Source organism: Tamandua tetradactyla, chromosome 14 (assembly GCF_023851605.1).
Source record: "Tamandua tetradactyla isolate mTamTet1 chromosome 14, mTamTet1.pri, whole genome shotgun sequence".
NCBI classification, from domain to species: domain Eukaryota; kingdom Metazoa; phylum Chordata; class Mammalia; order Pilosa; family Myrmecophagidae; genus Tamandua; species Tamandua tetradactyla.
This window is the reverse complement of record NC_135340.1, coordinates 71,731,488-71,756,296: the sequence shown is the minus strand read 5'-3', so window position 1 is coordinate 71,756,296 and position 24,809 is coordinate 71,731,488. Positions and strand designations below refer to the sequence as shown.

Here is a 24,809-nt window from a genome sequence, read left to right as displayed (position 1 = left end):
TTCCCAAACACCAGGGCCTAAGGCTCCACCCTCCCCAACACTGATGTGCCAGGTAGGATCTCCCAAATACCAGGGTTTAAGCGCCAACCTCAGCAAACATTGGGTTGATGGTTAAACACTCTACAGCAGGGCAGAAGGCCTAGCCCCTCCAATTACTGAGGCAAAAACTGCACTCTATCCAAAGACAAAACAAGAAGCCCCTCTCTCTTGACCCCAGACCTCTACTTCTATGGTTCTGTTCTTGAAGTCATTTTTCCTTCATTTTGTCCTGTCTCTGTCCCTTATTCCAAGGTGCTAGTATTTCTGCTCATACAAAATTCTCAAAAATCCAAATGTCCATCAACTGATGAATGGATAAATAAAATATGGTATTTTGAAATGACAATATTATTCAGCCATCAAAAGGAATGAAGTACTAATACATGCTACAACATATACTAAGTGAAAGAAGTCAGTCACAAAATATCACACTGTATGATTCCATTTATATAAAGTGTCTAGAATATGCAAATATATAGAAACAGACAGTAGATTAGTGGTTGGGGGTTAGACCAGTGGGTTTTGGGAGTGATGAAATGCACTAAATTTGATTGCAGTGCTGGTTTCACAACTCTGTGAACATACTAAAAGCCACTGTACACTTTAAAAGGTAAACTGTATGGTATGTGAATTACATCTCAATAAAGCTGCTAAAAATACTCTATGTAAAAGGAAAAAGTTTTCATTAAATAATAAATAAAATTAATGGGAACAAACAAAATTGGTGGCTATACAAACAAATGTGTGATTTTAATAGTTTTAGTGTAGCTCTGTTATTTAGTTAAGAAAAACAGCAAAACTGTTACCCTTTCTACTGAAGACAGCTGTTGCTGCAATCCATCACATTTTTTGTTTTGTTCTTCGGAAAGAGTTTTATATTTTTCTATTTGAGACTGCTGCATATTAATTGTTCGCTGCTGTCTCATACAATCTTCTTCAAAATTGTTTACCTGGAACTTCAAATCCTGAATTTCATCCTCCTATAGTTATAAAATTATAGATAAGTTTTTTACATGAAAAATACAAAAGATTTGGTATCAAAACATAAAGCAAAAACACTAAAAGGTTTTTTATGATCTTTGATGATATACCCATTTTTGAAGAAAAACAAATTATACTTCATTTTACAAGTGGAAGTCACAAGGTTCATTTGACTTTACTGATTTGACTCTACATTTCTAAGTCCAACAGAGATATTTCTAATTGCTAACAAATATTTAAAATTCCTTAGCTCTGTAAAAATTCAACACTGCAGAATAGAAGTTCGTAAACAAGTTTTAAATTCACAACTTGTTTGAACTTTGAATTATATCAATAAAATTTTTTAAATACCATTGTAAATTAAATTTCTCCTAAAATGATTTTGAATATCAGAGCATTTCTTTTTAGAGGTTTGAAAAGCTTACCTTTTTATTGCATTCACATACAACATTATCCAATTCCTCCTGCATAACATGGAGTTTGGCCTTTAGAAATCTGATCTGAGCCTCTGTGGATTCAAATAACTATATTTACTGTCTTTCACTGAATCTAAGATGCTTTCTATTGTAAAACAGACCACTATAAAACAGCAAAAAAAATTCTTAAGATGGGGAGTCTTCCTGCTTAAAGCTGTAACACAAAAAAGCTATACACCTTGTATAAAGATAAATGAGAAATAAATCCACGCAACTGAAAGGAACAGCAAAGAAATGTTCACATTTCAACACTGGAACTGAGTATGGGAGGAGGGAGCACAGGGGGACCTAAAACCTCTGAGACTGAACAAGCCAAGTACTCACATGTTTGAAGATTGAATTAATACTTACCACGGTGGCCCAAAATACCTCAAATGCAGAATTTAAAGTAGTCTCAGGTCAGTAATATGCCCAATATATAAAAACATAAATGCTCCCTGGCAAAACTCAACTTCAATCCCAGCCAATGAAAGTATAAAATGCCATTAAATTGCAACACATCCCAATTTCAGAGAAGTTACAATGTACTGAATGTCTCTTATGATGACAGAAATACACTAATGACACTATCTTACTGCTGAAGCTTTCTATCACAAATCTTCATTAAGATTTACCTTTGCTATTTAGAGGTAAGAATGAAGCCAATCAGGTCAGGATTAAGATAATTCTGAATACAGGGGTAGGGAAGACATTGCCTGTATTTTAGAACTTTACCTACTCTATGAGACTAAAGGAAGAAAGGTATATTTTATCCAGAACCTAAATTTTCTGTAGCACATAATCAAACTCAACCTGTCCGGATAGATCATTTAAACAACCCAAATACAGGGAGCCCAGAATAAGAATGAGGGCCTTTAATCCTATACAGCTTAATGCAATACCTGGATATATGCCAGAGTATATTAAGCAGATAATCAAAAAAGTATTGGCAAAGCCCCTTGAGGGATGAGCAAAAAAATATGGAATATTAAACTTTACCACCAGTGAAACCCCTGATACTATGTCAAACATTAGGGACACCCAAATCCATAGGCCAAGCCCTTGATCTTGAGGCTTGCCCTTGTGAAGTTTATGTATGTAGTAGAGAAGCTTAGCCTACCTATAGATATGCCTGAGAGTTACTACCAGAGGCCCTCTTTTGTTGCTCAGATGCGGCCTCTCTCTAAGCCCAACTCTGCATGTGAAATTATTGCCTTCCCCCCTACACGGCACAAGAAAGTTTCCCTGGTGCCGTGGGAAATGAATCCCAGGGATGAGCCTGGCCCTGGCACTGTGGGATCGGCAATGCCATCCTGATCAAAAGAGGGAAAAGAAGTGTAACAAATACGGTATCACTGGCTGAGAGAATTCACATAGAGTCCAGAGGCTATTCTGCAGGTAATGCTTGCACACACTTCAGTTAAACATTCCTACCTATCATAATTTGCTAAACCCCAATCAAAACTATTCCTACCCTAAAGAATACCTAGGGCATTAATATGAGATTCTACAGAGGTTCCATGCACTAGGGTTGCTTTCCAGAAGCCTACAACTTCCAGATGGATCCCTGGACCAGGTAAGTTCTGAAATGCAGGGGAACCAGCCTCTCCAGAACATCAACTGATTTCATCCCCCTATCCCATATTATTTACAGCCCCTTCCAATATGAAAAAGTTAGAATGGGCATAGCCCAAATACCCCTAAAGAGTGGGAGAAAGATTAAAGTTGGAGTTATACAGAGAAGGTAGGATTTAACAAAGCAGTATGATTGCTGAATCATATTGATATTTCTTTTAGTCTCCAGTGTCTCAGAGCAGCTAGTAGTAAAAACCTAAAATTGTGGAATTGTAACCCATACCAAATTCTGAAATCTGTTCTATAACTGTTGTGCTGTGCATTGAAATTTATTGCTTTTTTGTATACATGTTATTTTTCACAAAAAAAGAATAGTAGTGTGGTGATAAATGCACAGCTATATGATGATATTTTGAACCACTGATTATACACTTTGGATAATTACATGGTATGTGAATACACAATATATATCAATAAAATTGCATTAAAATTTTTTTAAAAGATCTACCTTTGATATTTCATTGTTACCAAATCTTTTTAAATCACTAATGTAATCAGTAAATCTCTGAGGTTTATAATAAAAAGGTTTAAAAGTAGAAATGAAAACTGAAGTTAAAACACCCTCATCATTCATTCATTCATCCAAAAAATATACAATGACTTCCTACTATGTTGAAGATGTAGTAGGGTTATCATAAGGCAAACGTTGCCTTCGTGGAGCTTATCTTGAGGAAACACTCTGAATTGCCTCTGGTAAGTCATTCATATGCATGTGATGTAGAGAGCACAAACCATCTCCATTCCAAATCTTATCTTATGAAGTGGCCCCAGTATTGCTTGTCACTCCAAGTGAAATGGGATAAAGGAAAAATGATATATTAAAAAGTATAAAGATAGCAGCAGTTAGTCTTTAAGGAGAAAAAAGGAAGAAAGAATGGGAAAGGACTTTGCCCCTTTCTCATGTCTTTTTTTTTCATCCCAACGCTAATCTCAGTATCAGCTTCAGGAGTTGAGGGAGCTCATCTTTGGGGGTCCACAATACAAATCTGCTCAACCCACCCAGGTTTTAATCTTACAAAGCAGTTTGTGTTCCCAAACTACTTGATCTCCGCTTCCCATATGTAGTTTAGCCATTCCGAGCAATCATAAAGAATAAGTTTTGGGAAGACACCTAGGCCAAAGACACTGAAAAGGGAAAATAGGGAGGCAAAATGGTACAAAGTGATCCAGCAATAAAAAACCAACTAGCAACTTAAGGTAGAGACTGTCGACCTGGTTCCCTGCATCTAGGAGCAGGAACAGTTGTAACAGGGCCACAGGTGACTGCTGGGGAACAGCTGAAGTCAGACCATCAGGCCCTTGAAGGCATCTTAAGAGCAACCTAACCAGAAAGCTTGGCTCCGTGAGTAAATGTAATCAATCAATCAGTTAATTAATTAATTAATAGCTAGTCATTTATGACTTACTAATATGCAGCACAACAATCATCATAAGTATAAACTGCTATCACTTTCCACAGAACTAGAATTTTAAGGAAAAACTATAAGTAACTAATACAAACTGCTAAATTTTCAAGTAAAGAAATTGCTATAAGAGAGGCTAATTGCCTGAAGTCACAATTGTACAGCATTAAACTATCTTCATATATACCCAGTTGTCATATTTTTTGCTTATATAGAATAAGTGGCTCCTCATAAATTTAAACATTTTAGAGGCATTTTAGATTATCTAAACTATTTTTTTTGTGGTATGCAGAGAACCAGTTTATAAAGAAGGAAAATTATATTCATTACAAAATTCATTTTATTATTTTACCTGGTGCTACATCAATAATTCATATATCCTTTTGCACAAGTTTATTTAATGTGCAGTAATAATAAAAATATAGTAATATTAAATGAAAGGAATCAGAGAAATATGTCTTCTATATTATTTTAGAACTATATTATTTTAGAAAGTATAAAGATATGAAGATAAAGATAACAAGCAAAAAAACCCTTACCTGTTCCAATGTCTTTACTAACACTGGAGAAAACATCATCATCTATACAATCAGGTAAGCCTCCCTCCTCCAGTTGCCCTTCAATTTTGCTAATTGTTTTTGCAAGAGAAAAGTCCAAAAAGTCGTCTGGAATGGCAACATCATTGGCAGTTTGTACATCAGAATATTTCAATTTTACACTAAAAGAAAATACATATATATATATTTATGATATAGAAAGGATATATCATATATATGATATAGAAAGGAGATATGGCTTTTACCCAAATAACAAAGCAGATGAAAATCATAACAAATTTTTAATTTATGATGAAATTTACAATTGATCCTTTCAAAGATGACATTGCAAGGACAATATTACAAATATACTTGTGATCTTTATGAATCACATCATCCTGGAGCTGGAGAAGGCTTTATGAGGCCAGTTGATTTAGAACTCGTTTCCAGACAGGTGAACATCAAAACCAAGAGTACTGTACTTCACCTCCTAGGTCAAGTCCAGCCTGTGGCTTTTAGTCCTGCACACCCCTGGAGAAAAACTGTACAAATTGACAGAGGTCTAGCAAAAATTCTACAAATATCAAAGAATAATATACCTTTTGAGAAAGAACTACAGAGGGAATAGTTACCTCAGTGAAACTCAACACCTTTTCCCACCTAAAGAAACACATTCTAACAAGGATAAAAGTTGACCAAAAAGTTGTATTTGTTTTTTTTTAATGGAATGGAGGGAAGAAATGTGAAATAAAAAGTCACTTCCAAAGGCACTAAGGAACTGACCAGGCCTAACCCACCAACAAGTCTAAGGTTTCAAAGTCAATTTACCTCTAACACCAAGCAAAGTCTTCTGAATTCCATTTGGAAAAAGCTTTTCTTTAAAAAATAAATTTGAAGTCTGAAAATGAGATAACCCTTTGCAGTTACAAAATTACTAAGTACCAGTGTTCTCATTCCTTCTTTCAATCTATTTTATATTCTCTTTTTTTCTTACTTACCCTTTCATTGTAATTTTTCTCTTTTTAAACAAATAAAAAATTATTAAGCCAATGAAAAGGTACAAATATAAACCAATTTTTTATCCAGAACTATAATGCAAATAACAGCTTGGAAAAGTAATAGACATAAGCTTACTGAGATTAACAAACTAGTTCACACAGCATGCTGCAGGTGTGACTCTGCTTTTCTAGAAAGCTTCTCACCCCAGAGAGAGACTTTTGGTCCCTCTTTTTATATTCACCGTCTTATCAAAAACAATATACCATAAATTATAATCATAGTCTTATTTAGAGCATGCCCAGTCATTCTACATATCAATATATACAATAGGGTACATTACACTGTTAAATACCCAAAAAGTAGAAGACTACTAACTCTATTTTGAGAGGACTGAGCAGAGTGACAAGAAATCTAGGTTCTAGTACCAGTTCTAAGAAAATCTCTCACTAAAATTAGCATTTAAACAATTTGAAATGTGGTCATTTTGCTTAAGAGAGCATTACAAGTATTCATTAATTGCTGTAAGACATTTCTGTGGGGAAAATGTTTCAAATCATTGAATGTGAATAAGATATATACAGTGTAATTTTATATTTTGAGTATAAAATGATCTGGAGGAGCAGAAAAAGCTTAATAACTAAGTATGATGATACTATAAAATATAAAACTAAAAAAATAAAGGAATACTTTTAAAACTACTATACCTTGAATTTGTTTTCCTTCCTTTATTTGCAGAGTGTAGTTTGTTTTGGACCTTGTTTACCGAACCAACGTTTTTGGTCTTTGGCTACATGCAAATAATTTAAGCCATCAGTTAATTAGATTCTAATTATTTCCCAAAGAAAGCAATTTCATAATACATGGAACTGCTATTGTCATGGAATTAATCAAACTGTATTTTTTTGGGTGGGGGGGTGCATGGTCCAGGAATCGAACCCAGGCAAACGGTATTTTATAGAATTTCAGAATTTTACAGCTGGAAAAGACCTAGAGATTGCCGGGACCAAGAGATTTTGAATCCTAAAGATTCTAGGATGCACAGGCTAGTGAACTATTATACCCAGATGTTCTGACTCAGAATTTAGTTCTTCTCACTAACTGATTATTCACCAGATACGCCTTCCCTGGCCTTCATACCTTCTGTTCCCTTGGCCTAGGTCACCATGGATGGGAAACTTGTAGATTCCAGTATGCCTAGGACCTCTATGCTATAATTATTTACATGAATAAATGATTCTTTAGAACCACCTTCTTTGTATATAAGTACTTTTTCATATCTTCTATCTACTACTAGATTTACGCTACAGAAGGAAAACTAAAAGCCCTCAGGCTACAAACTATCTCCACTTAGATTTTTTCCCCAAAAGTTGGAAATTGTTCAGTGACATTATGAGACAAAAAAGGGTTCAATTTTATCCTCACAAGCAGTGGGGACAACTAAAGCAATAGGGGGAGCTCCCAATGTTGGGGTTTGTTCATATGAAACTTAACCCCACAAAAGATAGGCTAAGCCCACTTAAAATTAGGCCTAAGAGTCACCCCCAAGAGAAACTCTTTTGTTGCTCAGATGTGGCCTCTCTCTCTCTCAGCCAACACGACAAGCAAACTCACTGCCCTCCCCCTCTCTATGTGGGGCATAACTCCCAGGGGTGTGGACCTTCCTGGCAACATGGGACAGAAATCCTAGAATGAGCTGGGACTCAGGACCAAGGGATTGAGAAAACCTTCTCAACCGAAAGGGGGAAGAGAGAAATGAGACAAAATAAAGTGCCAATGGCTGAGAGATTTCAAACAGAGTTGAGAGGTTATCCTGGAGGTTATTCTTATGCATTAAATAGATATCACCTTTTTAGTTAAGACATAATGGAGAGGCTAGAGGGAAGTGCCTAAAAACGTAGAGCTGTGTTCCAGTAGCCGTGTTTCTTGAAGATGATTGTATAATGATATAGCTTTAGCAATGTGACTGTGTGATTGTGAAAACCTTCTGTCTGATGGATCTTTTATATCTACCTTATGGAGAGATGAGTAAAAAAATGGATTATAAATAAATAACAGGGGGAACAAATGTTAAAATAAATTTAGTAGATTGAAATGCTAGTGATCAACAAAACGGAGGGGGGAGGGGTATATGTATGACTTTTTTTGTTTACTTTTTATTTCTTTTTCTGAATAGATGCAAATGTTCTAAGAAATGATCATGATGATGAAGAAACAACTATGTGATAAAAAAAGAATGCTCATATTGTATGTTGATTGGTTTTATTAATAAAAATTTGTTTTGCTTGTTCGTTTTTTGGGAAGTGCATGGTCCGGGAATCAAACCCAGGTCTCCTGCATGAAAGGCAAGCATTCTACCCCTGAACCACCAAGGCACCACCTCTCCCTGACTTTTTAAAATTTTTTTTTAAATACAAAAAAAAAACACCAATTAAATGCAAACATTCCTATTTTGATCATTCCATTCTACATATATAACCAGTAATTCACAATATGATCACATAGATGCATATTCATCATCATGATCATTTCTTAGAACATTTGCATCAATTCAGAAAAAGAAATAAAAAGACAACAGAAAAAGAAATAAAACAAAAACAGAAAAAAATATATATATAGCTCCTCCTGCTCCGGCGGCTCTCCAACCACCACCGTGCCCTTTTCCGCCTTCACCGGCTCCTCCGCCACCGTCCTCAACAGCCTTGCCACCCTCACCTTTCCTCCTCCAGAACAGCTACTGGGGCAGTGGAGACGATACAGAGCAGCTCCCGGAGCCACGACAGAGATCAAAGGGACGGCGTACCCCATCCTGGAACGGCTGACTGTCTGGGAGAACCAGCTCCAGTGAGATCGCCGAGGGGCGCGGGCTTTCCCGGGCAGGATGGCAAGTGGCCGGAGTCCCTCCCTTCCTCCTTCCCAGGCCAGCTGGCAGAATTTGGCAGGCGGTCCCCTTGGGCCGCGGCGGCTGGCGGCCCCGCCACGCGAGGCCCCCCGGACCAACTGAGAGAGTTGGGGCGGAAATCCCCAGACCGCAGAGAACGGTGACCGGGGCGGGGGGGGGGGGGTCCCTTCCAAACACGTGACTCCACGGTCCGGCTGGGAACGGTGCACTCTTCCGGGCTGCAGCGGCTGGCGCCCTCCCGCCACGCTTGGCGTCCCGGGCCAACTAGGAAATTCGGTCGGGCGCTCTCCCGGGCTGCGGCGGCCGGCAACCCTCCCCGCGTTCGGACCCCCGGGCCGGCTGGCACTCTTCCAAGCCACTTCGGCTGGCGAACCTCCCCCACGGCGAGAGCTTTCCAAAGCTAAAGGACCCACAGCACCTTTTACTAGTGGAATCCGCAGACAAACGTGTGCCACGAGCGCCACCTACTGGGCAGGATGAGAAAAACAGAACCCAGAGATTTCACAGAAAAATCTTTCAACCTGTTGGGTCCAACACCCAGGGAAATCTGACTAAATGCCCAGACGCCAGCAGAAGATAACGGATCACGCTCAGAAAATTGAAAATATGGCCCAGTCAAAGGAACAAACCAATAGTTCAAATGAGATACAGGAGCTGAAACAACTAATGCTGACTATACGAACAGAAATGGAAAACCTCTTCAAAAACGAAATCGATAAATTGAGGGAGGACATGAAGAAGACATGGGCTGAACAAAAAGAAGAAATAGAAAAACTGAAAAAACAAATCACAGAGCTTATGGAAGTGAAGGATAAAGTAGAAAAGATGGAAAAAACAATGGATACCTACAATGATAGATTCAAAGAGACAGAAGATAGAATTAGTGATTTGGAGGATGGAACATCTGAATTTCAAAAAGAAACAGAAACTATCAGGAAAAGAATGGAAACATTTGAACAGGGTATCAGGGAACTCAAGGACAATATGAACCGCACAAATATACATGTTGTGGGTGTCCCAGAAGGAGAAGAGAACGGAAAAGGAGGAGAAAAACTAACGAAAGAAATTATCACTGAAAATTTCCCAACTCTTATGAAAGACCTAAAATTACAGATCCAAGAAGTGCAGCGCACCCCAAAGAGATTAGACTCAAATAGGCATTCTCCAAGACACTTACTAGTTAGAATGTCAGAGGTCAAAGAGAAAGAGAGGATCTTGAAAGCAGCAAGAGAAAAACAATCCATCACATACAAGAGAAACCCAATAAGACTATGTGCAGATTTCTCAGCAAAAACCATGGAAGCTAGAAGACAGTGGGATGATATATTTAAATTACTAAAAGAGAAAAACTGCCAACCAAGACTCCTATATCCAGCAAAATTGTCCTTCAAAAATGAGGGAGAAATTAAAACATTTATAGACAAAAAGTCACTGAGAGAATTTGTGACCAAGAGACCAGCTCTGCAAGAAATACTAAAGGGAGCACTAGAGGCAGATACGAAAAGACAGAAGAGAGAGGTATGGAGAAGAGTGTAGAAAGAAGGAAAGTCAGATATGATATATATAATACAAAAGGCAAAATGGTAGAGGAAAATATTATCCAAACAGTAATAACTCTAAATGTTAATGGACTGAATTCCCCAATCAAAAGACATAGACTGGCAGAATGGATTAAAAAACAGGATCCTTCTATATGCTGTCTACAGGAAACACATCTTAGACCCAAAGATAAACATAGGTTGAAAGTGAAAGGTTGGGAAAAGATATTTCATGCAAATAACAACCAGAAAAGAACAGGAGTGGCTATACTAATATCCAACAAATTAGACTTCAAATGTAAAACAGTTAAAAGAGACAAAGAAGGACACTATATACTAATAAAAGGAACAATTAAACAAGAAGACATAACAATCATAAATATTTACGCACCGAACCAGAATGCCCCAAAATACGTGAGGAATACACTGCAAACACTGAAAAGGGAAATAGACACATCTACCATAATAGCTGGAGACTTCAATTCGCCACTCTCATCAATGGACAGAACATCTAGACAGAGGATAAATAAAGAAATAGAGAATCTGAATATTACTATAAAGGAGCTAGACTTAACAGACATTTATAGGACATTACATCCCACAACAGCAGGATACACCTTTTTCTCAAGTGCTCATGGATCATTCTCAAAGATAGACCATATGCTGGGTCACAAAGCAAGTCTTAACAAATTTAAAAAGACTGAAATCATATACAACACTTTCTCGGATCATAAAGGAATGAAGTTGGAAATCAATAATAGGCGGAATGCCAGAAAATTCACAAATACCTGGAGGCTCAACAACACACTCTTAAACAACAAGTGGGTCAAAGAAGAAATTGCAAGAGAAATTAGTAAATACCTCGAGGCGAATGAAAATGAACACACAACATATCAAAACTTATGGGACGCAGCAAAGGCAGTGCTAAGAGGGAAATTTATTGCCCTAAATGCATATATTAGAAAAGAAGAAAAGGCAAAAATGCAGGAATTAACTGTCCACTTGAAAGAACAGCAAACTAATCCCAAAGCAAGCAAAAGGAAAGAAATAACAAAGATTAGAGCAGAAATAAATGAAATTGAAAACATGAAAACAACAGAGAAAATCAATAAGACCAGAAGTTGGTTCTATGAGAAAATCAATAAGATTGATGGGCCCTCAGCAAGATTGACAAAAAGAAGAAGAGAGAGGATGCAAATAAATAAGATCAGAAATGGAAGAGGAGACATAACTACTGACCTCACAGAAATAAAGGAGGTAATAACAGGATACTATGAACAACTTTACGCTAATAAATACAACAATTTAGATGAAATGGACGGGTTCCTGAAAAGACATGAACAACCAACTTTGACTCAAGAAGAAATAGATGACCTCAACAAACCAATCACAAGTAAAGAAATTGAATTAGTCATTCAAAAGCTTCCTAAAAAGAAAAGTCCAGGACCAGACGGCTTCACATGTGAATTCTATCAAACATTCCAGAAAGAATTAGTACCAACTCTCCTCAAACTCTTCAAAAAAATCGAAGTGGAGGGAAAACTACCTAATTCATTCTATGAAGCCAACATCACCCTCATACCAAAACCAGGCAAAGATATTACAAAAAAAGAAAACTACAGACCAATCTCTCTAATGAATATAGATGCAAAAATCCTCAATAAAATTCTAGCAAATCGTATCCAACAACACATTAAAAGAATTATACATCATGACCAAGTAGGATTCATCCCAGGTATGCAAGGATGTGGTTCAACATAAGAAAATCAATTAATGTAATACACCATATCAACAAATCAAAGCAGAAAAATCACATGATCATCTCAATTGATGCAGAGAAGGCATTTGACAAGATTCAACATCCTTTCCTGTTGAAAACACTTCAAAAGATAGGAATACAAGGGAACTTCCTTAAAATGATAGAGGGAATATATGAAAAACCCACAGCTAATATCATCCTCAATGGGGAAAAATTGAAAACTTTCCCCCTAAGATCAGGAACAAGACAAGGATGTCCACTATCACCACCATTATTCAACATTGTGTTGGAGGTTCTAGCCAGAGCAATTAGACAAGAAAAAGAAATACAAGGCATCAAATTTGGAAAGGAAGAAGTAAAACTATCACTGTTTGCAGACGATATGATACTATACATTGAAAACCCGGAAAAATCCACAACAAAACTACTAGAGCTAATAAATGAGTACAGCAAAGTAGCAGGTTACAAGATCAACATTCAAAAATCTGTAGCATTTCTATACACTAGCAATGAACAAGCGGAGGGGGAAATCAAGAAACGAATCCCATTTACAATTGCAACTAAAAGAATAAAATACCTAGGAATAAATTTAACTAAAGAGACAAAAAACCTATATAAAGAAAACTACAAAAAACTGCTAAAAGAAATCACAGAAGACCTAAATAGATGGAAGGGTATACCGTGTTGTTCATGGACTGGAAGACTAAATATAATTAAGATGTCAATCCTACCTAAATTGATCTACAGATTCAATGCAATACCAATCAAAATCCCAACAACTTATTTTTCAGAAATAGAAAAAGCAATAAGCAAATTTATCTGGAAGGGCAGGGTGCCCTGAATTGCTAAAAACATCTTGAGGAAAAAAAAACGAAGCTGGAGGTCCCGCGCTGCCTGACTTTAAGGCATATTATGAAGCCACAGTGGTCAAAACAGCATGGTATTGGCATAAAGATAGATATATCGACCAATGGAATCGAATAGAGTGCTCAGATGTAGACCCTCTCATCTATGGACATTTGATCTTTGATAAGGCAGTCAGCCAACTCACCTGGGACAGAACAGTCTCTTCAATAAATGGTGCCTAGGGAACTGGATATCCATATGCAAAAGAATGAAAGAAGACCCATATCTCACACCTTATACAAAAGTTAACTCAAAATGGATCAAAGATCTAAACATTAGGTCTAAGACCGTAAAACAGTTAGAGGAAAATGTAGGGAGATATCTTATGAAACTTACAATTGGAGGCGGTTTTATGGACCTTAAACCTAAAGCAAGAGCACTGAAGAAGGAAATAAATAAATGGGAGCTCCTCAAAATTAAACACTTTTGTGCATCAAAGAACTTCATCAAGAAAGCAGAAAGACAGCCTACACAATGGGAGATAATATTTGGAAACAACATATCAGATAAAGGTCTAGTATCCAGAATTTATAAAGAGACTGTTCAACTCAACAACAAAAAGACAGCCAACCCAATTACAAAATGGGAAAAAGACTTGAACAGACACCTCTCAGAAGAGGAAATACAAATGGCCAAAAGGCACATGAAGAGATGCTCAATGTCCCTGGCCATTAGAGAAATGCAAATCAAAACCACAATGAGATATCATCTCACACCCACCAGAATGGCCATTATCAACAAAACAGAAAATGACAAGTGCTGGAGAGGATGCGGAGAAAGAGGCACACTTATCCACTGTTGGTGGGAATGTCAAATGGTGCAACCACTGTGGAAGGCAGTTTGGCGGTTCCTCAAAAAGCTGAATATAGAATTGCCATACGACCCAGCAATACCATTGCTGGGAATATACTCAAAAGACTTAAGGGCAAAGACACAAACGGACATTTGCACACCAATGTTTATAGCAGCGTTATTTACAATTGCAAAGAGATGGAAACAGCCGAAATCTCCATCAACAGAAGAGTGGCTAAACAAACTGTGGTATATACATACGATGGAATACTATGCAGCTTTAAGACAGGATAAACTTACGAAGCATGTAATAACATGGATGGACCTAGAGAACATTATGCTGAGTGAGTCTAGCCAAAAACTAAAGGACAAATACTGTATGGTCCCACTGATGTGAACAGACATTCGAGAATAAATTTGGAATATGTCATTGGTAACAGAGTCCAGCAGGAGGTAGAAACAGGGTAAGATGATGGGCAATTGGAGCTGAAGGGATACAGACTGTGCAACAGGACTAGATACAAAAACTCAAAAATGGACAGCACAATAATACCTAATTGTAAAGTAATCATGTTAAAACACTGAATGAAGCTGCATCTGAGCTATAGGTTTTTGTTTTGTTTTGTTTTGTTCTTACTATTATTACTTTTATTTTTTTCTCTATATTAACATTCTATATCTTTTCCGGTTATGTTGCTAGTTCTTCTAAACCAATGCATATGTACTAAGAAATGATGATCATGCATCTATGTGATGATGTTAAGAATTAATGATTGCATATGTAAAATGGTATGATCTCTAAATGTTGGGTTAATTTCTTTTTTTCCGTTAATTAAAAAAAAAAAAAAAAGAGAAGGGATAATTGGAGCTGAAGGGATACAGACTGTACAACGGGACTGGATATAAAAACTCAGAAATGGACAGCACAATACTACCCAATTGTAATGCAATTATGTTAAAACACTGAATGAAGCTGCATGTGAGGTATAGGTTTTTTGTTTTTGTTTTTTTTTTTCTTTCTATTATTGTTTTAATTCTTATTCTGTTGTCTTTTTATTTCTTTTTCTAAATCGATGCAAATGTACTAAGAAATGATGAATATGCAACTATGTGATGTTATTAAGAATTACTGATTGTACATGTAGATTGGAATGATTTCTAATTGTTTTGTTAATTCTTTTTTTAATTAATAAAAAAAAAAAAAGAAAAGGAAGTAAAAAAAAAAAAAAAAAAAGCTGAATATAGAATTGCCATACGACCCAGCAATACCATTGCTAGGTATCTACTCAAAGGACTTAAGGGCAAAGACACAAACGGACATTTACACACTAATGTTTATAGCAGTGTTATTTACAATCGCAAAGAGATGGAAACAGCCAAAATGTCCATCAACAGAAGAATGGCTAAACAAACTGTGGTATATACATACGATGGAATATTATGCAGCTTTAAGACAAGATAAACTTATGAAGCATGTAATAACATGGATGGACCTAGAGAACATTATGCTGAGTGAATCCAGCCAAAAACTAAAGGACAAATACTGTATGGTCCCACTGATGTGAACGGACATTCGAGAATAAACTTGGAATATGTCATTGGTAACAGAGTCCAGCAGGAGTTAGAAACAGGGTAAGATAATGGGTAATTGGAGCTGAAGGGATACAGACTGTGCAACAGGACTAGATACAAAAACTCAAAAATGGACAGCACAATAATACCTAAGTGCAAAGTAATCATGTTAAAACACTGAATGAAGCTGCATCTGAGCTATAGGTTTTTTGTTTTGTTTTGTTTTGTTTTTTTTTAGTATTATTATTACTTTTATTTCTTTTCTCTATATTAACATTCTATATCTTTTTCTGTTGTGTTGCTAGTTCCTCTAAACCAATGCAAATGTACTAAGAAATGATGATCATGCATCTATGTGATGATGTTAAGAATTACTGATTGCATATGTAGAATGGTATGATTTCTAAATGTTGGGTTAATTTCTTTTTTTCCGTTAATTAATAAAAAAAAAAAATATATATATATATATATATATATATATATATATATATATATACACATACCATACCCTTTACCCCTTCCTTTCATTGATTACTAACATTTCAAACGAAATTTATTTTAACATTTGTTCCCCCTATTATTTATTTTTATTCCATATGTTCTACTTATCTGTTGACAAGGTAGATAAAAGGAGCATAAGACACAAGGTTTTCACAATCACACAGTCACATTGTGAAAGCTATGTCATTATACAATCATCATCAAGAAACATGACTACTGGAACAGAGCTCTACATTTTCAGGCAGTTCCCTCCAGCCTCTCCATTACATTTTGAATAACAAGGTGATAGCTACTTAATGTGTAAGAATAACCTCCAGGATAACCTCTCGACTCTGTTTGGAATCTCTCAACCATTGACACTTTGTCTCATTTCACTCTTCCCCCTTTTGGTCGAGAAGGTTTTCTCAATCCCTTGATGCTGAGTCTCAGCTTATTCTAGGATTTCTGTCCCACGTTGCCAGGAAGGTCCACACTCCTGGGAGTCATGTCCCACGCAGAGAGGGGGAGGGTGGTAAGTTTGCTTGTTGTGTTGGCTGGAGAGAGAGGCCACATTTGAGCAACAAAAGAGGTTCTCTTGGGGGTGACTCTTAGGCCTGATTTTAAATAGGATTGACCTATCCTTTGTGGGGTTAAAATAAAAATTTTTTTTAAAAGGTTCAATTTATTTCATGAGTGACATTACATTAAGGTATCCCTTCTGAGTATCAAGGTTCATATTCTATTTCTACAGAGTCAAACCCCTTCTCTATTTTGTCTAAAAAAAGTATAAATAAAACAACCTAACATGTTTTGAATATAACGGCATCTACAGAAACTTTGATTCCATACCTTAGCTTCTGAATGTAGATGGACTTTCCCTTCAGGTGATAACAGACCTCTACAGACCAAAAATAAATACTATACATTAATAATCAATGATACTAAGCTGAGACACACTAAAGTACAACAACCATTATATTTAAAGATAAAATATAAAAACATCAATAGAGTTTGCTATAATTCTAGTTATCCACACATTAATTATTTTGAATGTGTAACAAATAAAAGTGCTTTAGTTCAACTTTGAGACAATATACTATAGTCCCATGTATAATGTAGCACAAATTTTAATAAGTAAAAATCATAAGGAGTGATTATGGGCTGCACACAAGGATTTTCTATTTTACAAAATGACTCACTACAAGGCTTTTTATTCTGAGCTCACTCACAGTTATCACTTCTGCTGGTGTGAAATTATTATGTACCCCAGAAAAGCCCTCCAGTCTTGCAGGGGCAGCCATGTTCTTTTAATCCTGATTCATTATTGTAGGGTAGGACCTTTTTTTTTTTTTTTTTTTTTAAAGGAAAGACAGAGAGAAGGAAGGAAGGATAGAAGGAAGGAAGGAAGGAAGAAAGGGAAACATTTTTAAACATTTTCTTGTTTTATTGTATTCTGTTTCTCCGTTTTTGTTACATGGGCTGGGGCCGGGAATCGAACCGAGGTCCTCCGGCATAGCAGGCAAGCACTTTGCCCGCTGAGCCACCGCGGCCCGCCAGCCAGGGTAGGACCTTTTGATAGGTTCTTTCTATGGTGATGTGACACACCCAATTGTGGATGTGACTTTTTATTAGATGGAGTTGTGAGCCTGCCCATTTAAGGCACATCTTAATTAGTTTACTGGAGTCCTTGAAAGAGCTGACATAGATACAGGTGTTTGGAGATCAAGACAGAAAAAGGCCAGGTGCTAAGCAAGGACTCACAGAAATAGCCAGAACCTGAAAAGAAAGCATCTCTGGACCCAGGAGATGCTAAGCTAAGAAATGAAGCTCAAGATTTTGCCTTGGAGCAGCTAAGTGAGGGCCCACAGACACTCAGAGAGGAATTCACTGGAATCAGAAGTTGGAAGTAGTGGAAACAGGAACAAGAACCAGTAGACACCAGCTACGTGCCTACTCATGTGACAGATATTGGCCTTTCTTCAAAGTCAAGGTATACTCTGGATGCCTAAGTTTGGACATTTTTAAGTCCTTAGAACTTAAAATGTTTAATTTAATAAATCCCCTTTATAAAAGCCATTCTTTCTGGTTTATTGCATTCTGAAAGCATTAGCTGTCACTTTTCTAATTCATTGAATTACTTGCTCAATTTCTGTTTTCCCCATCATATCGTGAGCTTCATGAGGGCAGGAATCGTTATCTGCTTGTTCACTCTCTATGCCCAGTTCCTGGCATAATACCTGGTATATAAGGTATCCAATTGGCCCTAAATAAATACTTGTTGAATGAATGAATACATATAAAACTACAGTTCATTTTTATGAACAAAGTTTTCAAAATATTTGTAGTTGAAAACATGGAGTGTTACAGGAGTCTGAGAACTATGACCCCAAGGTTGAATCCATCCACACCCATTCATTTGTTTATGGCTATTTTCACAACTACAACAACAGAGTTGAGTTATTGTGACAAAGACCACATAGCCTACAAATCCAAAACCATTTACTAATTGGCCTTCTACAAAAAAAGTTTATCTAACCCTGATCAATAGTCTAGAGCAAGTGAACACAGGTATTAAAATTTCTAAAAACCTATCAAGTTAGTCTATTGTTTCCATGAGTAAACAATCATCAGATCCCCTGAGAACACCTACCTATAGTAGAAGACAAAAAAATAAAGTTACTTACCATCAGATGCAACCTATTTAAGTAGTCATGCATAGGTTTCTTCAATATTAAACACAAAATTACACTCTGTAGATAATAGTGAATACAACCTCTTAAGACTAGAAATAGCTCAGGGACACACATGCAAACAATGGTTTTCAAAATAATTTAAAAATACAGAGACTAAAGATTCATTCTTGTATATGACATAAAAATTTTTCCAAATATTATACATACTTTAAATGTTCTATTTAATCACTACCACTTCAAATTAATATTTGCCATTTCCTTAGACAAATGCTACACTCTACATCCCCCTTCCACACATACATATACATATTGGCCAAAAGATATTTAACAGCTAAGTATCTCTCTCAGGTTTGGCAGAGTGACATTACTTTCCTAGCATAAAATGAAAACTGAACTATATTCCAGGAATATACCCACAAGGTTTGAAAGAAGGGACTCAAACAGACATTTGCACACCAAAGTTCATAGTGGCATTATTTATACTTGCCAAAAGACAGAAGCAATCCATGTGTCCATCAACCAATGGAGGCATAAACAAAATAAGGTATATATACACAATGTACATTTTCAACCATAAAAAGGAATGAAGTCCTGACACATGGCAAAATGGTCAATCTTGGAGACACCATGTTGAGTTAAATAAGCCAGACACACTAGGAGAAATATTGTATGATCTCACTGATAAAAAATTAACATTTTCTTAATTAAATCTCAAAATATTTGATGTCTAAACATAACTGATTCTGAAGAGAAAGGGTAATCAAGATAGTGTAGTTCTGGCATAAGGATAGCCATATATATCAGAGAAAGAGAACCAAGTAGAAGTGAATTAAAACCATGCGTTTATTTCCAACTGATTTTCACAAGGTGCTGGGAAAGGATAGAAAAAATAATATCTTTAACCAATAGTATATAAAAGAATTAATTTTGACCCTTCCTGCATACTATATACAAAAATTAACTGACATGGGTCAAAGATTTAAATCTAAGAGGTAAAACTATAAAACTCTTAGAAGAAAGCAGAGGATAAAATTTGGAAGATATGCCACCAAAAGCAAAAAACAATAAATTCTGTTTCCAACCTCATCCTAGAGTCATCTAGGATCTGATGATCATTCAGCACCTATTCTGCCTTCCAATTTACCACAAATGACAGTTTTACTAAATACATGGACACAACACTAATCGTCTATCTTTCTAGTGTCTAATGAGTTTCCATGTACTTACCATCGAACTGCTGAGATGCTGAATATACAAATGGTCAATACCAGGAAACTCTGACCCACAATTAGCAGTAACCAGACCAAAAAAATCTGGCCCACTGTCTCCAACAATCAATCCAGGAAGCTGGCCATTATTTATAGCAAACATCCCAGGAAGTCAAACCATAAACCCTGTAACATTTGACCCAAAACAGCCAGAACTTGATTGATACTGATAACCACTCTAATTTTTGCCCCAACTTCCAACTTAAGGCCAGTTGAAGAAAGCTAAATATGCTCCCCTAACCAATCACACAGGCTACCTGATGTTATCCCACCTCCAGCTTCTTCACGCTAACACTCCAATCAGCACATACCTGAAGTCTTACCTTTTTTCCACTATAATGCTTTCCTACTCCTCTGCCTGCTTTTGAGTCTGCTAAACATAAGTGATGGTGGCATACTATCATGATATAGCAAGCTCTGAATAAACAGCCTTTATTATCTTTGGGTGATCTTCATTTATTTCCTTACTGCTAAGCTAAAGCCACACTTTAAGAATCTTCATTATGCAGTACCCCACTCCCAATACCAATCTCTATATTGGTTAGGATAGGCTAGGATATTAACCTGAAAATCTCAGCGGCTAAACATACTTGTAATAGCAGTGAAGGGGGAGAAAAAGCCCTCTTTAACCTACATGATGCACACAGTAACTAAGAGACCAGGCTAGAAGGTTCCACCAACTGGAATAGCACTGATCTTCATGGCAGAAAGGGAGTCATCTGGAGTGCCACATACCAACTCTTCTCTGTTTTAACTCAGAGGTCATTAATTTCACTTCTGCCCATAGCATTGACAACTTTTAAGAGTCTTGGAATGTTTGGTGATCACCATTGCCTGTGCTACAATAAGATTTTATAGTTTTATTCACATATATCCAAACATTTCCTCTTACATTTATTTCTAAAAATTTTATGGTTTCCTAATTTCTCAACATATCACATGAAAGTAAACCTAAAATTCAAGGGAAAAATTATCTAATATATATTATCTTTACTAATTTATTATCTTTACCTACTCTTCATATGCAGTTTAAGATAATTTTAATAGTATGAGAACAGGTAGAAATCATACCAACTGGGTTTGACTCTTAGTGAACCTGTATACTATCTACATGACCTCAAGCAGCATATTAAACATCCCTAAGCAGCAATAATATTTATCTTAATATTTTGAGAATTAAATAAGATAAAGTAAATAAAGAGTCTGCATTGCATCTGATTGGTATAAGTCCTTATTATTATTATTTTAAATTTTATTGTGGTAATATACATATATAAAACATGAAATTTGCATTTTAACCATATTTAAGTGTATATATAATTCAGTGGCATTAATTACTTTTCAAGTGTTGTGCTAACATCACCACCTTCCATTATAGAAATTTTTTCATCACAGGAAACAGAAACTCTTTGCCCATTAAGCAATAACTCCCCATCTCCCTTCCCCTCAACTCTTAGTAATCTCTAACCTACTATCTTGTCTCTAGACACTTCATATAAGTAGAATTATACAATATTTTTCCTGTTGTGTCTGTTTTATTTCACTCAGCATGGTTTCAAGATTCATCCATGCTGTAGCATGTATCAGAGTTCCATTTCTTTTTATTTTTCCATTCATCTGTCAATGGACATGTGTTGTATCCACTTTCTGAAGCCTCCAATTATTATAAGTTACATTTTTCTTCAAATTATAGATTTCCAAGATTTATATGCAAAAAAACTTTGTACAATAAAAACCCATCCATGTCATTAAAAAAACACCAATGGTATCTGAGAATTTAATTCTCTTACCTTAAATTGCAATCATCTTCCTCTTCATATAATTTAATTTGTGTTGAAATAGGCTTGGATTGTACCTCTTGCTGATCTCTCTAGTTATGTGAGCAAAAATGTCACAAAATATAGAAAAAAAAACAAAATTAGGATAAACTCAAGAACTTTTATGATGATTAATCATTTCAGAATTGTCTACAGTTCCTTTGAAATGAGGCCACAGAATTCTAAATGCTTGGCTATGAAAAGAAGGTATGTAATATTACAGTTTCACCTTTCATTGGCTCTGGGCTAAGAAAGAACAGTCTCTTTAACAAATGGTTGTGGGAAAACTGGATATCCATATGGAAAAGAATGAAACTGGACCATTACCTCATACCATATACAAAAATCAACTCAACAAGTGGTGGGGCAAGATAGCAGCATAGTGAGGTGTGGAATTTTGTTTGTCCTCCAGAACAGCTAGTAAATAGCCAGGAACAGTACAGAACAACTCCTGGGGCCACATCAGTGACCAGACACACAGCATACACCAGTCTGGACCAGGTGGAATGGCTGAGATCCCACACAGAACTATAAGTTCCCCAAGCTGCAGGGTCTAGCACAACTCTCCCACAGACCTGGTAGGCTGGTTCCCCAAGGGGAATGGAAACAGACTTACTAGCTATAACAGTTTAGCTCAACCAAGCTCCAATTTCGGAATGAATGAATAATTTCTGACTACTGAAAGAGGTCCCCAGTGAAGATAAACCTGGAATAAGCACTACAGGTACTAAGAGTTTTTGCCCCCACAGAGAGGGGGAGGCGCTGAAAGAAAAAAAAATGAGGCTTTTTAAGTTGAACCCAAAATACTGGAAAAGGGCTGGACCACAAGAAAAGGGAGCACAGAGCCTGATGATACACATAGAGCCATGTACCAACTCAAGCTCTTGACAGACAAACCTGAGGAGCGAGGATACAGCTCTGAAAAGGTTTTTTTGCCTTTATTTTATTTTACTCCTCAAACAGCTCATTAGATAGTACTGGAAGCACTCTCAAACTGCAGCACTGCCCCAGGCAGGGGCAGAATTAAGCTGTCTGAGAGACAAAGTAACTAGTCAGGTGAAAGGAGTTAATGCCCTAAAGGATGTATCTTTGCCAAGAAAAATGGGGTGGAAACCAGCTTAAATGGATTTCTCCTTCAAGGAATTCAGACGCCAGTGACTGGAAAACAGAAGCAATTTAAGTCATCCTAGTACATGACCTCTGTCTCAACCACAACCCCTGGCAGGGAGAGTCTGCTGAAATTAAAGGCATTGAATCATTTTAAGCTGGTGGTAAGCCAGGGACAGACTAGCACCACATGCTGGGCAGGAAAGGAAAAGCACAGAGTCTAGAGGCTTCATGAGAAAGTCTGACAACCTGCTGGGTCTCACCCTCAGGGAAAACTGGTGCTGGCTACTCTTTCCTGCTGAGATGCAGCCTTGCTGGCCCGGGAAAAACTGACTGTGGTCTATAGTATCTGAGGAGACTCTCCTAAAAATAACAAAGGCCCCATATAAGCAGGGCAAGAAACAGAAAAAAGAAGAACTGAAAAGTTCTGTTCAGTTAAAGAGAGCCTATGCTAGAGGTCTAGAATAAAGTGAACTGAATGTCAAAGAACAGATAGAGAACAAAGCAATCCAGTAAGAAAACCCTAGGTAAGAGAGGGAAAACAAAACCTCCAGAGTGAACCAATTAAGGAAATAAAACGCCTAGATATTTTTTAAAAAGGCAAAAAATAACAAATCACAGTAGGAAAATTGAAGATATGGACCAGTCAAAAGAACAAACCAATACTTCAAATGAGATACAGGAGTTGAAACAATACAGGATCCTCAAACAGACATGGAAATTCTCATTAAAAATCAAATCAACACATTGAGGGAGGATATAAAGAAGACACTGGGCAAACAGAAAGAAAAACACAAACGTTCACAAAAACAAATCACAGAACTTATGGGAATGAAAGGTACAATAGAAGAGATGGAAAACAACAATGGAAACCTACAATAATAGATTTGATGAGGCAGAAGAAATGATTAGTAAACTGGAGGACTGGACATCTGAAATCTGACACACAAAAGAAAATACAGGGAAAAGCATGGAAAAATATGAGCTGGGTAACAGGCAACTGAACAACATGAAGCACACAAACATATGTGTTGTGGGTGTCCCAGAATAAGAAGAGAAAGGAGAAAGACTACTACAGGAAATAATTACTGAAAATTTCTCATTTCTTATGAAAGACATAAAATTACAGATCCAAAAAGTACAGCATACCCCAAACAGAATAGATCAAAATAGACATACTCCAAGACACTTAATAATCAGATTGTCAAATGTCAAAGACAAAGAGAGAATTTTGAAAGAATCAAGACAAAACTAATACATCACATACAAGGGAAGGTAAATATGACTATGTGTGGATTTCTCAGCAGAAACTATGGAGGCAAGAAGGTAGTGATATGATACATTTAAGACTAAAAAAAAAAAAACCTGCCACCCAAGAATTCCATAGCCAGCAAAATTATCTTTCAAAAATGAGGTAGCAGGGTGGGCAATGGTGGCTCAGTGGCAGAATTCTCACCTGCCATGCCAGAGACCTGGGTTTGATTGCTGGAGCCTGCCCATGCAAAAAAAAAAAAAAAACGAGGTAGAGATTAAAATAATTTCAGACAAACAATCATTGATGGTATTTGTGAGAAAGAGACAGGCTCTACAAGAACTACTAAACAGAACAACTGCAGGCAAATAGGAAAAGGCAAGAGAGAGAGGTCTGGAGAAAAATGAAGAAATGAAGACTATAAGTAAAGGTAAGAAGAGAAAAAACATAGATATGACATATAAAATCCAAAAGACAAAATGGTAGAGGAAAGTACTGCCTTTACAATAACAATATTAAATTTTAATGGGTTAGGAGAGTTCCAGGAAGCTGGCAGAATAGGACAGATCGAGGTCAGCCCTGCTCCAAGGAAAAGTTAGAAAAGGGACAGGAGGGTGATACAGATGGCAATTCCAGAGTGTAACTGAATTGCCTTCTTCTGCACCACATAGGGCGGGC

At 36.7% G+C, this 24,809-nt stretch overlaps 1 protein-coding gene across 1 annotated transcript in view; it reads right to left on the bottom strand.

The window, feature by feature from the left end:
- The window catches only part of TEX9 (testis expressed 9), an 89,305-nt gene that overhangs the window by 23,017 nt on the left and 41,479 nt on the right, over positions 1 to 24,809 (bottom strand). The window contains exons 4-9 of the mRNA XM_077128012.1: positions 21,746 to 21,825; positions 16,844 to 16,892; positions 6,753 to 6,835; positions 5,053 to 5,231; positions 1,446 to 1,528; positions 846 to 1,019 (exon numbers count right to left, since the gene is read on the bottom strand). Coding sequence (XP_076984127.1) covers positions 846 to 1,019; positions 1,446 to 1,528; positions 5,053 to 5,231; positions 6,753 to 6,835; positions 16,844 to 16,892; positions 21,746 to 21,825 — 648 coding nt within the window. The remainder of the gene's footprint in view (positions 1 to 845; positions 1,020 to 1,445; positions 1,529 to 5,052; positions 5,232 to 6,752; positions 6,836 to 16,843; positions 16,893 to 21,745; positions 21,826 to 24,809) is intronic.